This window comes from Mus musculus, chromosome 4 (genome assembly GCF_000001635.26).
Source record: "Mus musculus strain C57BL/6J chromosome 4, GRCm38.p6 C57BL/6J".
Taxonomy (NCBI): Eukaryota; Metazoa; Chordata; class Mammalia; order Rodentia; family Muridae; genus Mus; species Mus musculus.
In genome coordinates this window covers 59,905,652-59,919,590 of record NC_000070.6, presented here as the reverse complement: position 1 = coordinate 59,919,590, position 13,939 = coordinate 59,905,652, and the positions used below count along the sequence as shown (strand labels likewise).

The following is a 13,939-nucleotide window of genomic DNA, read 5'->3' as shown; positions in this document are numbered from 1 at the left end:
GTGAAAGCCGGAGCCTGCGCCATACGTCAGCCCACCTATGGGAGATGTGTGTGTGCTCTGTGGTCCTTGCTCAGCTTCGTGCCAGTTCATGTGGAAGTCACCGACTCTCCACCAGTTTCTGCTGAATAAAAGAGCAAAGACTTGCACTGGCCATTCATGGAATGGGGAAGCTTTCAGATATGAGACAGTGAGCTGTTGGAAATCTCTCCCAGCTATCTTTATTTTATTGTTTTATTTTGACTCATTGAGTTTAACTGTGACTGCTGGCATGAACAAGAATGGGTCCCATTTCCTGAAACATGAGCGAATTGAAAACAGTAAAACACAGCAAATACATGTATGGAATTATCAAAGAATAAGAAAAGGGAAGACAGAAACTGAAGGACACTTTTAGAAAGAGAACATGTTTGTTCTTATATATGTTGCTTATATATGTATATACATGTATATACATGCTAATATATGTATATATGTGTGTATATGTATATACACAAATATGTATACATATGTATATATGTATATGTTTACACAACATATATACACACATATATGGATACATGTTGTATCCATACATGTATATGCATATACGTGTGCATACATGTTGCTTATAAAATTTTTTAAAATATTTTTAAAGATATTTATTTATTTATTTATGTGTATGAGTGCTCAATTTGCATGTATGCCTGCATGACAGAAGAGAGCAACAGATCCCATTTATAGATGGTTGTGAGCCACTGGAGAGATGGTTCAGCAGTTAAGAGCACTGACTGTTCTTCCAGAGGTCCTGAGTTCAAATCCCAGCAACCACATGTTGGCTTACAACCATGAGATCTGACACCCTCTTCTGGTGCCTCTGAAGACAGCTACAGTGTACTTAGATATAATAATAAATAAATCTTTTTTTTTTTTAAGAAAAGATGGTTGTGAGCCACCACATATTAGCTGAGAATTGAACTCAGGACCTCTGGAAGCGCAACCAGTGTTCTTAACCGCTGAGCCATCTCTCTAGCCATATAATTTTATTTTATATTTTTCCTATGAACTATATTCCTTTTAAAGATTTACCTTTGGTGCATGTGTGTGTGTGTATGTGTGTGTGTGTGTGTGTGTGTGTGCACTCATGCCACAGTGAACATGTAGAGGTCAGGAGAGAACTTGAAGAAGAAACTTCTCTCCTCTCTGCTCCTTTGTAAAATACATTTGAGGACATTAATTAAGGTAATAAAAGTTAAAAAAAAAAAAAGCAACAAAAGTATTTCCTATTTGACTGTAAAGTACCTGGAATGTATCTCAGTAAGGAGGCTTTCAACCACACCTCTTGTTCATTTCTGCAATCCACCATTGAGCAACAAGTCCCTGCCCACATCGTCGACAATGATGTTTTTGCATCTCTCCATCCTGGTTGCGAAGGCATCTTCAGATGGATTGCAGCATCCCCTCCACAGCTGTAGGCTTTCAAAGACTCCCTGACACTAAATACTGGCTTTCTGTGTGAGCTTGTGCAAATTACTTCAACATCTAGGATTCCAGCTCATAGGCTTCCCAGGACAATTCATTGAATTCATTAATATACTATGATTAGTATAGGGTAAAAGTTCAGTTACTGTTAGAGGCCTCCTTTCTTCCTAGAAACTGTGGGCTAGGGTAGAGCTGACGATGTAGCTCAGTTGGTAGAGAGCCTGCCTCGAATGCCCAATGCTCTGGGTTCTATCCCCAGCGCCACAAAAGCACAGCATACTCCCTGTAATTCCATCAAGAGGTAGAAGGAAGAGGATTAGAACTTCAAGGCCACCATTAATGTCACGGTGAGTCTGAGGCTAGCCTAGACCACGTGAGATAGTGAAATAGTGTATCTTTATTCATATAGAGATTAGCCAGTTATGACTGCAGATTGGTTTCCAGAACAATCGCCACAGCTGATATACAAGGCAGTGGTATTCACTTTATTGCTGGTGCTTTAGGAGTGGAGGAAACCTTTTCCAGAAAATCCAGGAATAAGAAAATTAAGATAGTCTGTAAAAGATACTTATTTTGATGTGGCAGAGAGTCAAGGCTCAACCTGCTGGTAGCCTGGGTCACAGAAGATGGCCAGTATGACTTCAGTTGGGTCCAGCATTCAAAGATGGAGAGGAGAGAACAAACAGAATGAGAGTATAATCCAACCCATGGTAGTCTAAATTGGGAAAGACATCATCAGATCTGAAACTAGTTCATTTCTATATTTTTTAAACTATATTTTTTAAAGTTTTTTTAAATGTATGTATTAGTTATAGGAGTACACTGTTGCTGTCTTCAGACACACCAGAAGTGGGCATCAGATCCCATATATAGATGGTTATGAGCCACCATGTGGTTGCTGGGAATTGAACTCAGTACCTCTGGAAGAGCAGTCAGTGCTCTTAACTGCTGAGCCATCTCTCTAGCCTCTAGCTCATTTCTAGACCAGATGATTCAGTTCTCAAGCCTGGAGAACCCCAAGGCTGACTATCACCTGGCTTCTCCCAGGTCCGATGTGAATCCCTCAGAGGTTTCTTACATTCCACAAAAGAAATAATAATAATAATAATAATAATAATAATAATAATAATAATAATAATAATAGATGACAAGAGCTGAAAACCCAGAAAGCCTGCCAGAGAGTGAGCAAGGTTGCCTCCTGCTGTCTACAGCACCAAGACTCCATTGATAAAACGGTCGGAGTGGTCCTTCTGGTTGTACTATCGTTGATTGTGGAGCTCTTGTAACTCAACCATCCCTGGAGTTTCACACACAGGAGCAGGTTGCTGAGTTGCCTCCTGCAGCCCTAGAAAAATATGTCAGGAATGGAGTAGGAGAGCCAGGCATGGGTTGGTGAAAACAGGTCAAGGTCAGGAAGAAAGGGAGACACAGGTGGGAGCCAGAGCCACAAGGCACGGCTCTCAAGGGCAGATGGGGTACATCTTTCTCTTTGCAGAAGTCACAGTTGTCTGGATCTGGACACACAAAAAAAAGAGTCTGCGTGGTAACAAGGAGAAGAGAGAACACGCCACTTTAATATTACCAAAGGGGCACAGAGTTACACAAGGACTGCCTGGAATCTCATCCCGACCCACTGTAGAAGCATCTGACGTTTTAGACTCTCCCAGGCAGGCACCTGTATCCTTTTTGTAACTTTGAATCTGTGCTAGTCATGTGACCATTACTGTGTCAGGGTTGAAGATGGAGAGGTAAAAGCACTCGGGAGGCAGAGGCAGGCAGATTTCTGAGTTCGAGGCCAGCCTGGTCTACAAAGTGAGTTCCAGGACAGCCAGAGCTATACAGAGAAACCCTGTCTCGAAAAACAAAACACACAAAACAAACAAACAAAAAAGCAGGGACTGGGTGATTTTTAACTATCCACGTGGAAGAGAACGGTCTTCTTACTCCCTGGGTCACCTAGGAGCACCTCATCCAGATGCATACACTTGAAGAAGAAAGAAATGGGCCTGGGAAATCTTAGCCCAGGCTAGACAAGATTGAGGCTATGAGATGGGAAGAGCAACTACTAGGAAGCAAAAAGATCTCTGCTCCCTTCTTTATTCAGACAAACCTGCTGACTTCAGTAAGCTCCACCAGGTCCTGCTAGAGTCCAGTTGTGTGCTGTGGAGAGGCATCTGGGATTGAAGCTGAGGCTGGAGTTCAACGAGAAAAGCCCATTAATACAGATGCCCAAGGTCGTCACTGCTCTGAGAGGCCTGGCCTGAAGGAGCTGCCGTTGAGATGGCTTCTTTGAAGTCTGTGTTACTATTTTCTGACAAATGGGTCCTTATCGTTTTTTTTTTTTTAATCAATCGTGTGTGTGTGTGTGTGTGTGTGTGTGTGTGTGTGTGTGTGTGTGTTTCCCTTCCGTGGTATGAGTCTCAGGGATTGGTCCAGGGCCACAAAGCTTGATGGCAGACCCTTTACCTGTTGAATCATCTTTTGTTTGTCTGTTTTTGTTCGTCTGTTTGTTTGAGATAGAGTCTCTTGTAGCAAACTTTCTATGTATCGGAGGATGACTTGAACTTCTGACCCTCCTGCCTCCCTGTCTCAAGGGCTAGAATCACAGATACGTTCCATCATCCTTGGTTTACATGGAGCTGGGGTTAGCATCCTGAGCGTTGTACTTGGCTGCGTGCGCCAAGGTTCCTGTTACTTCCAACAAGGAAAACTTGACGCCTCAGAGTTGCATCAAGCAGAAGCCTAGGCAACAGACCCCTGCCCAAACCTGCCTCAAAGGAGGAAGAATTGGAAACGTTCTTTGGGCAGGTCCCAGAGCTTGCTTGCATGCTTGACTGAGCTTCGGAGACTTCTGTCCTCAGCTGTCAGGGAAAGCAGGTTGTCTGAGCTGCTCTAGGTTCGTGGGGAGGGAGCCAAGGCTTGCGAGTGCTCTGACCGAGTGAGTAGCTTCTCTGGGCTGTTGCCAGTCTGCTCAGCCAGACCCAGGTGGAGGTGGAGGTGGGGCGCTGCTTTTTCTGACCTGAGGAGGAGGGGCCGCAGCCAGGCAAGTTCCTTGGCATCTAAAGTAGCTACTGTCACACAAGCCGCCCCAGCTCTGCTCTTGAAGCACGCACCTGAAACACACTCTGGGATTGAGCCCTGACCCTCCAAATTCGGGAGCATCTCCTAGACTCTGCAGACAGCAAGCCCTGTTCCCTGTCACGCAGGTCACATGGGTCCAGGGGGCACCTGTCCGTGGAGCAGCCGGCTCTCTGGCTTCCGGGTGAGGACTTGGATTGAGCCTGTGGTGGCCTCAACCCAGGTGGCCGGCTCCCTCTACGACGCAGGACTACTCCTGGTAGTGAAGGAGTCCTTCAAGTCTGAGGCTGGAGGCTCCTCTAATTACAGTGCCAACCAGTCGCTGGTGGAGTATCAGGAAGACCAACAGCAGAAGGCTATCTCCAATTTCAACATCATTTACAACCTCGTGCTGGGCCTGACGCCTCTGCTGTCCGCCTATGGACTGGGCTGGCTCAGTGACCGCTACCACCGTAAGATCTCTATCTGCACAGCGATGCTGGGCTTCCTGCTGTCCCGCATCGGACTCTTACTCAAAGTGATGCTGGACTGGCCAGTGGAGGTGATGTACGGAGCAGCAGCGCTCAATGGGCTATGCGGGAGCTTCTCCGCTTATTGGTCCGGGGTCATGGCGCTGGGATCCCTGGGCTGCTCCGAAGGCCGCCGCTCCGTGCGCCTCATCCTCATCGATTTAGTCCTGGGCTTGGCTGGGTTCTCTGGGAGCATGGCTTCGGGGCATCTCTTCAAGCAAATCGTTGGGCACTCTGCGCAAGGCCTCCTGTTAACTGCCTGCAGCGTTGGCTGTGCGGCGTTTGCCCTTTTCTACAGCCTCTTTGTGCTGAAGGTCCCTGAGTCCAAGCCCAACAAGGTGCACCCCACTGTAGATACTGTGTCTGGCATGATGGGCACCTATCGAACCCTGGATCCAGATCAACAAGACAAACAGAATGTACCAAGGAACCCTCGGACTCCTGGGAAAGGGAAGTCTTCCCAAAGGGAAGTTGTTGCTCTGCTGTTTGTGGGTGCCATCATCTATGACCTGGCTGCTGTGGGCACAGTAGACGTCATGGCCCTTTTTGTGCTTAAGGAGCCTCTCCATTGGAACCAAGTGCAGCTGGGCTATGGGATGGCTTCTGGGTACATAATCTTCATAACCAGCTTCTTGGGTGTCTTGGTTTTCTCCCGCTGCTTCCGGGACACCACGATGATCATAATCGGGATGCTTTCCTTTGGGTCCGGAGCCCTTCTCTTGGCCTTTGTGAAGGAGACATACATGTTCTACATTGGTAAGTCTGGGGGCTTAGAGAAGCAGGGCAATGGGGTCCCTCTGTGTCATGGTCTGATGTTAAGGGGCACTGTGGTCTAGGAGTCCCAGTTCAGTACCAGGGACTAAACTTGTTATCCAGGAGGTACAAGGGAGACAGGAATAGACATATCTGTGTTGTGACTGTGTATCACCTGTATTGCTGTCTGAATCTTGCCATGGTGGGACCCTTGGCTCTGGGCCAAGATGTGGTCATTGGATCTTGGAGTCAGTATGGAAGGCTCAACACAGCCCTAAGTGGAGATGGATTGGGGTTCATTTAGCTTTAGTACATTCTAAAATCATATTTATTTACTCAGAGTGGGGAGGTGGGCATGGTCAGAAGACAAATGCCAGAGTTTATTTTCTCCTTCCACTGTGTAGGTTCCAGAGATTGAACTCAGGTTCTCCGGCTTGGCCTCAGACCTTCACCTGCCAAGCTATCTCTCCAGTCTTTTTTCTAGCTTTAAAGCAGTAAGACACACAAAAATATTCCCTTAGTCGAGGCCCCAAAAAGGGCTTTTTAGCAATGCGCAAAATTTCTCAATAACTGGCTCCTACGATACCTTCCCACAAGACAGTGGCCTGAGGTTTCTACTGGAGGACAGAGAAATGGTCAAGCCCAAGCAGAAAGCTCTAGACTTGTGCTGCAGCAGAACTTTTTACAGGTGTAGAGTGGCCTCCATCTGTCAACACAATGTCCACTAGCCATGTGTGGCTATTGAGCATTTGATAGGTGATTGGTGTAATGAAAGAAGAGTTTAAGGCTTACTTCATGTTAGCTTACATAGGCCACATGTGCTTAATAGCTAACAAATTGGAAAGGAAAAGTCTAGAAAATTATCAGAGAACTGCCCCCAGATCATACACCTCAGAGAGGCAGCTAGCCTTCCCCCTCCCTAAGTTTGACTAGTTAATAACGCAGCTGTGGGGAGGAGTGGCAACTGAACTAAGGAACCTTTCTGGAAGGGCTAACGATTCAGTCTGGGCCACTCAGGGGGCTACTAATGCTTCCAGGCCAAGGCCACAGGGACTGTGGGGGAAGGGGCTGGAAGGAAGCCTTTGCTTTGTTCCCATCTCCTGGGTGGACACTGGACTCAGGTGAGAGGTGTTCATTCTTACGATCTGTTTCAGCCCGAGCCATCATGCTGTTTGCGCTTATTCCGATCACAACCATCAGGTCAGCCATGTCCAAACTCATAAAGGACTCTTCCTATGGTGAGTGCGAGGACTCTCTTGGCGATGTCCTGCCCAGGCTGTCTCAGCTTGCTGCACCGACTTCCTGAAGACTCAGAAGTGGAGCCAGGGAGAGGGCTCAGCTGGTAAAAGGCTTGCATGAAGTCCTGGAATTGGATCTCCAGCACTTGTAAAACGATGGTGTAAAATACGTGTCTGTAAACCCAGTACTGAGGAGGCCAAGAGGGGGGCACCTGGAGCTTTATGTCTTGCTCACACACACACACACACACACACACACACACACGTTCTAGAAGCATCCTTGGACTCATAAGGAACATATTGGTCTCTTGGGATGGAGAAAGGAGGGTGGAAAAAAACTCACAAAGCTATCACTAGAAATCCAGAGTCAAAGAAAGCTATTTTGGGAAGCTTCATCTAGATGGAGGCAGGACACTCATCAAATTGCGCCACGGAGACTGGAATGGAGTCCTCGGGAGGGCGGGGGTGGGGGAAGTCTCCTGGAGCTCCTCAGAGACCAGGTAGGCGAAACAAGAACGGAACAACAGCAGATCTGTTGATAACCTTTGTCTCTTCCACAGGAAAGATTTTCGTCATACTACAGCTGTGCCTAACTCTGACTGGGGTGGTGACATCCACCATATATAACAAGATCTATCAGCTTACGCTGGACAAGTTCATTGGCACCTGCTTTGTTCTATCATCTTTTCTCTCCTTCTTGGCCATTGTCCCAATTGGGTAAGACAGAAACTGCCTGCTGTGTGGGTTGGGGCCCCAGTGCGTAGGTCAATTGTAGATTCTTTTGTTTGTTTGTTTGTTTGTTTGCTTTTTGTTTTTTGTTTTTGGTAATTATAAGCTCTCTCACAAAGAAGTTCCTTCAAACTGAAAATCCAGCAATCCTTAAATCACAGTAATGAATAGACAGCTCCAAAACTCTGGCTCCTTTCGGGCACTTTCATGAGATGACTTACCTATAGGTGCTTCATCTGCCTTCTTCCATTTGGAGGCCAGGCAACAAAGCTGCTTGAGCCATTCTGACCTCTTTGGTTTGGATCCCTTTAGGCAAAAGTCACCCAGCTTGTCCCTTCCAGGGACTGTCTCTTCTCTGTGCTTTGAAGGCACTCAATGACCAGTGCACCATGTGAGTTCCCCAGCAAGGCCTTAGGCAACAGTCCCTTGACCTCTTCCTCTGGAAAACTTTCTTAGTTGTGAGACAAGAGCACTCAGCTCCAGGCAAGCACAGGCAGGAGGACCCGGCAGAGGAGAAGAGGCAGCGGCTCCATGGCCAGGCACTAGCCCAGGAGTCAACCGAATGGAAAGAAAGGAAGGGTTAGCTCTGGCTTCCCCGGCAATGAGTGTAAATCATAAGTGAGTGAGTGTGTGTGTGTGTGTGTGTGTGTGTGTGTGTGTGTGTGTGTAGCTGTTTTTATTTTGTGTGTACGAGTGTTTTGTGTGCATATACATCTGTATGCCATGTGTATGTAGTGCACAGAAGTAGAAGAGGAGATGAGATCCTGCAGAATTAGTTACAGATGGTTGTGAGTTTCCATGTGGGTGCTGGGAACATAACTCAGGCTTTTTGAGAGAGCAGCAAGTGCTCTGTTTTTTTCCCTTTATTGGCCTCATAGAATACACCCTGACCACAGTTTCCCCTCCCTCCTCTCCTCCCATATCCTCTCATCACCTATCTCCCCCATACCTTTGGAAAAGAGCAGGCCTCCTAGTGATATCCACTGAACATGGGTGGTAAGTGTTCCTAACCACTGAGCCATCCCCACCCCAGACGCAAGGAGCCCCCATTTTGTTTGTTGTTTGAGAGATGATCTTGCTGTGAAGCTCATGCTGACTTCATACTTGCACCTTCCTGCCTCAGTTTCCTATGTACTAGGATTGCAAGGGTGTGCCCCTATATCTGGCAGGGGCCCATGTTAAAACAGGAAAGGTGGGCTGGGGTGTAGTTTGGTTGGTATGGTGCTTGATTAGCATCACAAGCCTCAGCTTCCATCCCTCCCATCATATAAGCCAGTGTGGTGCCACACATCTGTGATCCCAGGACTCAGGAGGTGGAGGCAGGGGGATCAAAAGTTCAACGCCATCCTGAGCCACACAATGAGTTTGAGTTATGCCTAGATCGTATGGGATCCTGTCTTCAAAAAGAAAAAAAAAGATGGTGAAACTAATTATAATAATATAGCTTAATATAGCTGGTACACAAATATTCCAGCACGTAACTACCCAGCACACACAATCAGGCAATAGAAATGCTTTACTCTCTTTTTAAAAAAGATTTATTTATTTCATGTATGTGAGTTATTTCGTGTATGTGAGTACACTATCGCTGTCTTCAGACACACCAGAAGAGGGCATCAGATGCCCCATTACAGATGGTTGTGAGCCACCATGTGGTTGCTGGGAATTGAACTCAGGACCTCTGGAAGAGCAGTCAGTGCTCTTAACCACTGAGCCATCTCTCCACCCAAGAATGCTTTACTTTTTAAAATGACCAAATCTTTGAGATCCAGTTATATAATGTTATGTGTGTAAATTCCATTTTGTAGGCACATTTTAAGTGTTTGGTATCTACATGTAAATACCACTGCCCTGAATTGAAGCTCTCTCATGTACCAGTGGGGGCTAGCAATAAGAGAAATGTATCTTTCAGGACAGCCACAGAATATGCCCTAGGGTACAATGGATTTGACACAGTCTCACTCTTTGAGGTTCCCATATTAGTATTAGATATCAGCATTAGTATTATATTTATTAGTATTAGGAATGGCTGATTGTTGACAGCAGAGTAGATAATAAATAGTTGAAGGCAGACTTGATGAAGCTGGGTTTTTTTAAAGACTTTCTTTCTTTCTTTCTTTCTTTATTTATTTATTTTATTCATATGGATACACTGTAGCTGTCTTCAGACACACCAGAATAGGACTTCAGATCCCATTATAGATGGTTGTGGGCCACCATGTGGTTGCTAGGAATTGAACTCAGGACCTCTCAGAAGAGAGGTCAGTGCTCTTAACCACTGAGCCATCTCTCCAGGCCAAAGCCATTTTTTTGAATCCTCACACTATATCATAATATCTAGTTCTCTGCCAGACCTCCAGTGATAGGAGCCATCAGTTGGTAAGGCTGTTCGCTTTGTTAGGTGAGAAAAATAAGACACAAAAAGCAAACAGGTGGGGATATTTAGCCAAGCAGAGGACCATGGCCAAGTCTCATGTCTTAAGATGAGGGGACTGAGCCAGGACTGTCCAGGACTGTCCAGGACTGTCCATCCTTTAGACCTTTCCATTGGATCGTGGCTGCATGGGTTGGACTAATTTGGTGAGAGCTAGCTAGCATACAGTATAGATTTTTGAGGAGTTCCAATTCCCTGGTCAGCTTTGCAATGGATTAATAATTTCATCCAAGTAGCCAATCCCATTTCACTGAAGGTTGACACAGCCTTTCTAACCCAAATAAACACCCAGAAACAATAGTAGGAAACAAGTCTAACTAGCCAATGTAGGTCATCAGGTTATAAACAGACCAACAAATGCAATGACTGGATCCTTCCCAGTTTCACATGGGTTGTGCTAAGCAGGCTGGCTTGCCTTCTTCAATAACAGGGTTGAGAGAGCATGGAACAGCCCTGACCCTTCACCCAATGCACTTGGATCCAGCCATTTTCTTCTGCACCAGTTCCTTTTAATTTTTTTTTTTTTACATTTACTCTGTGTGTGTGTGCGTGTGTGTGTGTGCATGTATGTGTGTGCGGGAGTTCAACCTCTCCTTATACCATGATACCATGTAGGCTCTGAAACTTAATTCAGGTCATCAGGCTTGGTGCATTTATTTACTTATTGTGTGTGTGTGTGTGTGTGTGTGTGAGAGAGAGAGAGAGAGAGAGAGAGAGAGAGAGAGAGAGAGGCCATGTGTGTCTGAGTGCCCTTGGAGGCCAGAGGTGTTGGGTCCCTCGGAACTGGAGTTATAGGTGGTTGTCAGCCTCTGACATGGATGCTGGGAATCACACTCAGGCGCTCTGGAAGCTTCCTTGCCTGTAGAACCATCTTACCAGCCCTACACCAAATCTCAACTGGCCACACAGGGCCTTCATGATTTTTTTTGTCCCAGAAGCAGGAAGAGGCTCTGGAAACATCCGAGTGAGCAGCTGATGCTCCTGTGGCTCAGGCACCTACCTGCTATGTGTTTCCGCCCCCTCCCTTCTGCAGCAGAGAGACATGTGCAGACAAACACATTCTCTATACATTGCACGGACAGGGAAGATTTCAGAATGACTGCTCTCAGGTCTCACAGACTAGGACTCAACTGATCTGGGCTAGACATTACTTTAAAGCTCCGCAGGTCATTTGAATGTACAAGGAAGATTGAACACGGATGGCGTGGCAGCAGTGTTTCTATGACCTTCCCCTTCCCCAAGGTCGCTCAATAAGAATCTGAAAATCTCTTCCAGCTGGAGGTTGCCAAGCTGTGTCATCAGTCATTAAGTAAAAGCAACAGGAAAGACCTGTGTGGTTTTTGGTCACAGAGGGAAAAGCTACATTCCAATCACAGAGAGTCCCAGGGAGGTGGGGCAAAGCAGAGGCGGCCAAGAAAGTCAGAAGGCTGGACCAGTTGTCGTCTGCATTCTCCTTGATGCCAGCAAAGGTCCTGAGGCCAGGGCTGTCCATAAATGGTGTGTGTGTGTGTGTGTGTGTGTGTGTGTGTGTGTGTGTTTTCGAGTGTGTGCATGCTGGCCCCGCCTAGTCCCTATAACAAAAGGCAGGCATTGTCACAGTCACTGTGGGAGTCCTGTCTTCCCTTCCTGCTCTTCTTTACGTGAAAAGGGAGATGCTAAGGAAGTATTTGTGAGGCTCTGCTGCTGCCACAGCCTGTTTCCCTACCCCACCCCATACACCACGCACACACACACACAAGCACACAGGTACTCATGGATGCTCTGTATTGCACAGAGAAAATATAATCGACCAAAAGAGAATGACTTCATCTTCTCCAACCTGCACACTTAGGTGAATCCCTATCCCATCTCCATCCTAGACTTTAAAAAAAAAATGGTACTAACAAAAGTGTTAGATATTTTATATATGATGATTCATAAGGATTCCATCGAAGTGACTATTATTTATCCCCACTTTACAGATGAGAAAACAAAGCTCCTCCTTTTACCTTGCTCTAATCTGAGTCCTGCTTAAGCTCCTGTAGTTTTCCTTCAGAGCACACTAGCTGGTGACCACCGTGTTAATGTTTAATATGCTTCCCGCTAGATTGTAGGCTTGCCGAGGACAGAGGCCACAGCTGTGTGGCTCCCATGTGTCCACTGTGTTCAACGAGAGCCCAGCACCTAAGAACTATTCTAGAAAGATTTGTTTAATGAATAAATGCTTTGTCAAAAAGGCGTGGCACCTGAGACTGGCACTATAGCTCAGTTGTTAGAACACTCACCTAGCAAGCATGAAGCTCTGAGTTCAATTCCCAGCACACCATAAACCAGACATGCTGGGCCTTCTCTGTCACCCCAGCTCTCAGAGGGTGAAGGCAGGAGGATCAGGAGTTCCAGGCTAGCCTCAGCCTAGGCTTCCTGAGGCCTGTCTAAACAATAAGGAGAATGATTTGGGACCATGAAGACGAGTTGGTAAATGCTTGCTGTGTAAGCGAGATGATACGAGTCAGGTCTTCAGCACCTCAGGAAAAGCAAGTGCAACCCCAGTGCTGGGGACGGGGTGTAGGCAAGAAGGTCCTCAGAGGTAACTGCTAACTGCAGTCGAGGCCGCTCTGGCATCAGTAAAGGCTAACTTGCTGTTGAGATATTCACAAGAAGTCATCACTAGGCAGGAGTGCGAGGCAGAGTTGCTAGGACAATGGGGCAGCTGTCTAGTTCACTATGTCACTAGAGACAGGGAGAAGTTCATTATCATGGGACTGGAAGGCATCCGGAGAGTCCTCTAGAGCCAAGCCTCTCACTCAGTAGCACCCTGATGCACTATGGAGTCAAACATCAGTGACTCCATTGGTGAGGAAGAGGGGTGGGAGATGACTCAGGCATGGGTGAGGAGGGGGGGGGGAGCACCTGCTTTGCCTCATTCCAGCCTTTTACAACTCTCTTCTGCAATTTCTTACAGTGTTGTGGCCTACAAACAAGTCCCGAGGTCACAACAAGGAGAGTGTGCAGAGAAACAGAGGAGCTGAAAACGCCAGCCATAACCAGGTTCTGCCTGTGAAACCCAAGCTCCAGTCTTCCAATAACCTGCTTTGGCCTGCAGGTCCCTGGTGGGAGGGAAAATCACTTTCTGGGTGTTGGAGAAGATTTCCTAGTTCTCAGATGCCTCTGCCAGGCTGAGGTTGAGGTCTGTGTGTACCAGCTGCTTGCACAGGTGTTCTGGATCCTGGAGGGCTTCGGGCTCCAGCCAGCCAGCCCCCTTTTCTCATTGCTGTCTAAAAGACGCCAATGGGGCACATGGAATCGTGCTAGTTCTATGGAAGACTGTGACTAAAGCCTAAATTTAACCAACCCAAGGGGAATGAACATGAAATGGACATTTTGTAAAAACTGACAACTAAAAACAGTTGTATGCATGACAACAGTTTTTAAATTAATGTAAACTCTTTAGAAAAAAAAAAGAAAAAAAAAAGAGTTTTCTTGGCTGAGCATTCCTCAGCTGGAAGTCAAGGTGATATCTGCTGCCTTTGTTGCTTTTAAAAGCACAGATCAGGACTGGGGCCGCAGCTCAGTTGGTGGAGTGCTTGCCTGGCATGCACGAAGCCCTGGGTTTAATCTTCCGCACCACATAAGCCAGGCATGGTCGCACACACCCGTAATCCCAGCACTTGGGGGGTAGAGGCGGAAAGATCAATTCTTAGCTATATGGCCGGTCTGAGACCAGCCAGGAATACACAGAATCCTGCCTCAAAAACAGCAAA

The 13,939-nt window shown here is 46.6% G+C and overlaps 1 protein-coding gene across 1 annotated transcript; it reads left to right on the top strand.

Annotated features, from left to right (window-relative positions):
• Window positions 1-4,534: 4,534 nt before the first annotated feature.
• Window positions 4,535-13,692, top strand: Slc46a2 (solute carrier family 46, member 2). The gene is made up of 4 exons (NM_021053.4): window positions 4,535-5,801; window positions 6,953-7,036; window positions 7,597-7,753; window positions 13,141-13,692. The coding sequence occupies exons 1-4, from the start codon at window positions 4,670-4,672 to the stop codon at window positions 13,205-13,207; spliced, it is 1,440 nt and encodes a 479-aa protein (NP_066395.3). The 5' UTR covers window positions 4,535-4,669; the 3' UTR covers window positions 13,208-13,692.
• The last annotated feature ends 247 nt before the right edge of the window (window positions 13,693-13,939 follow it).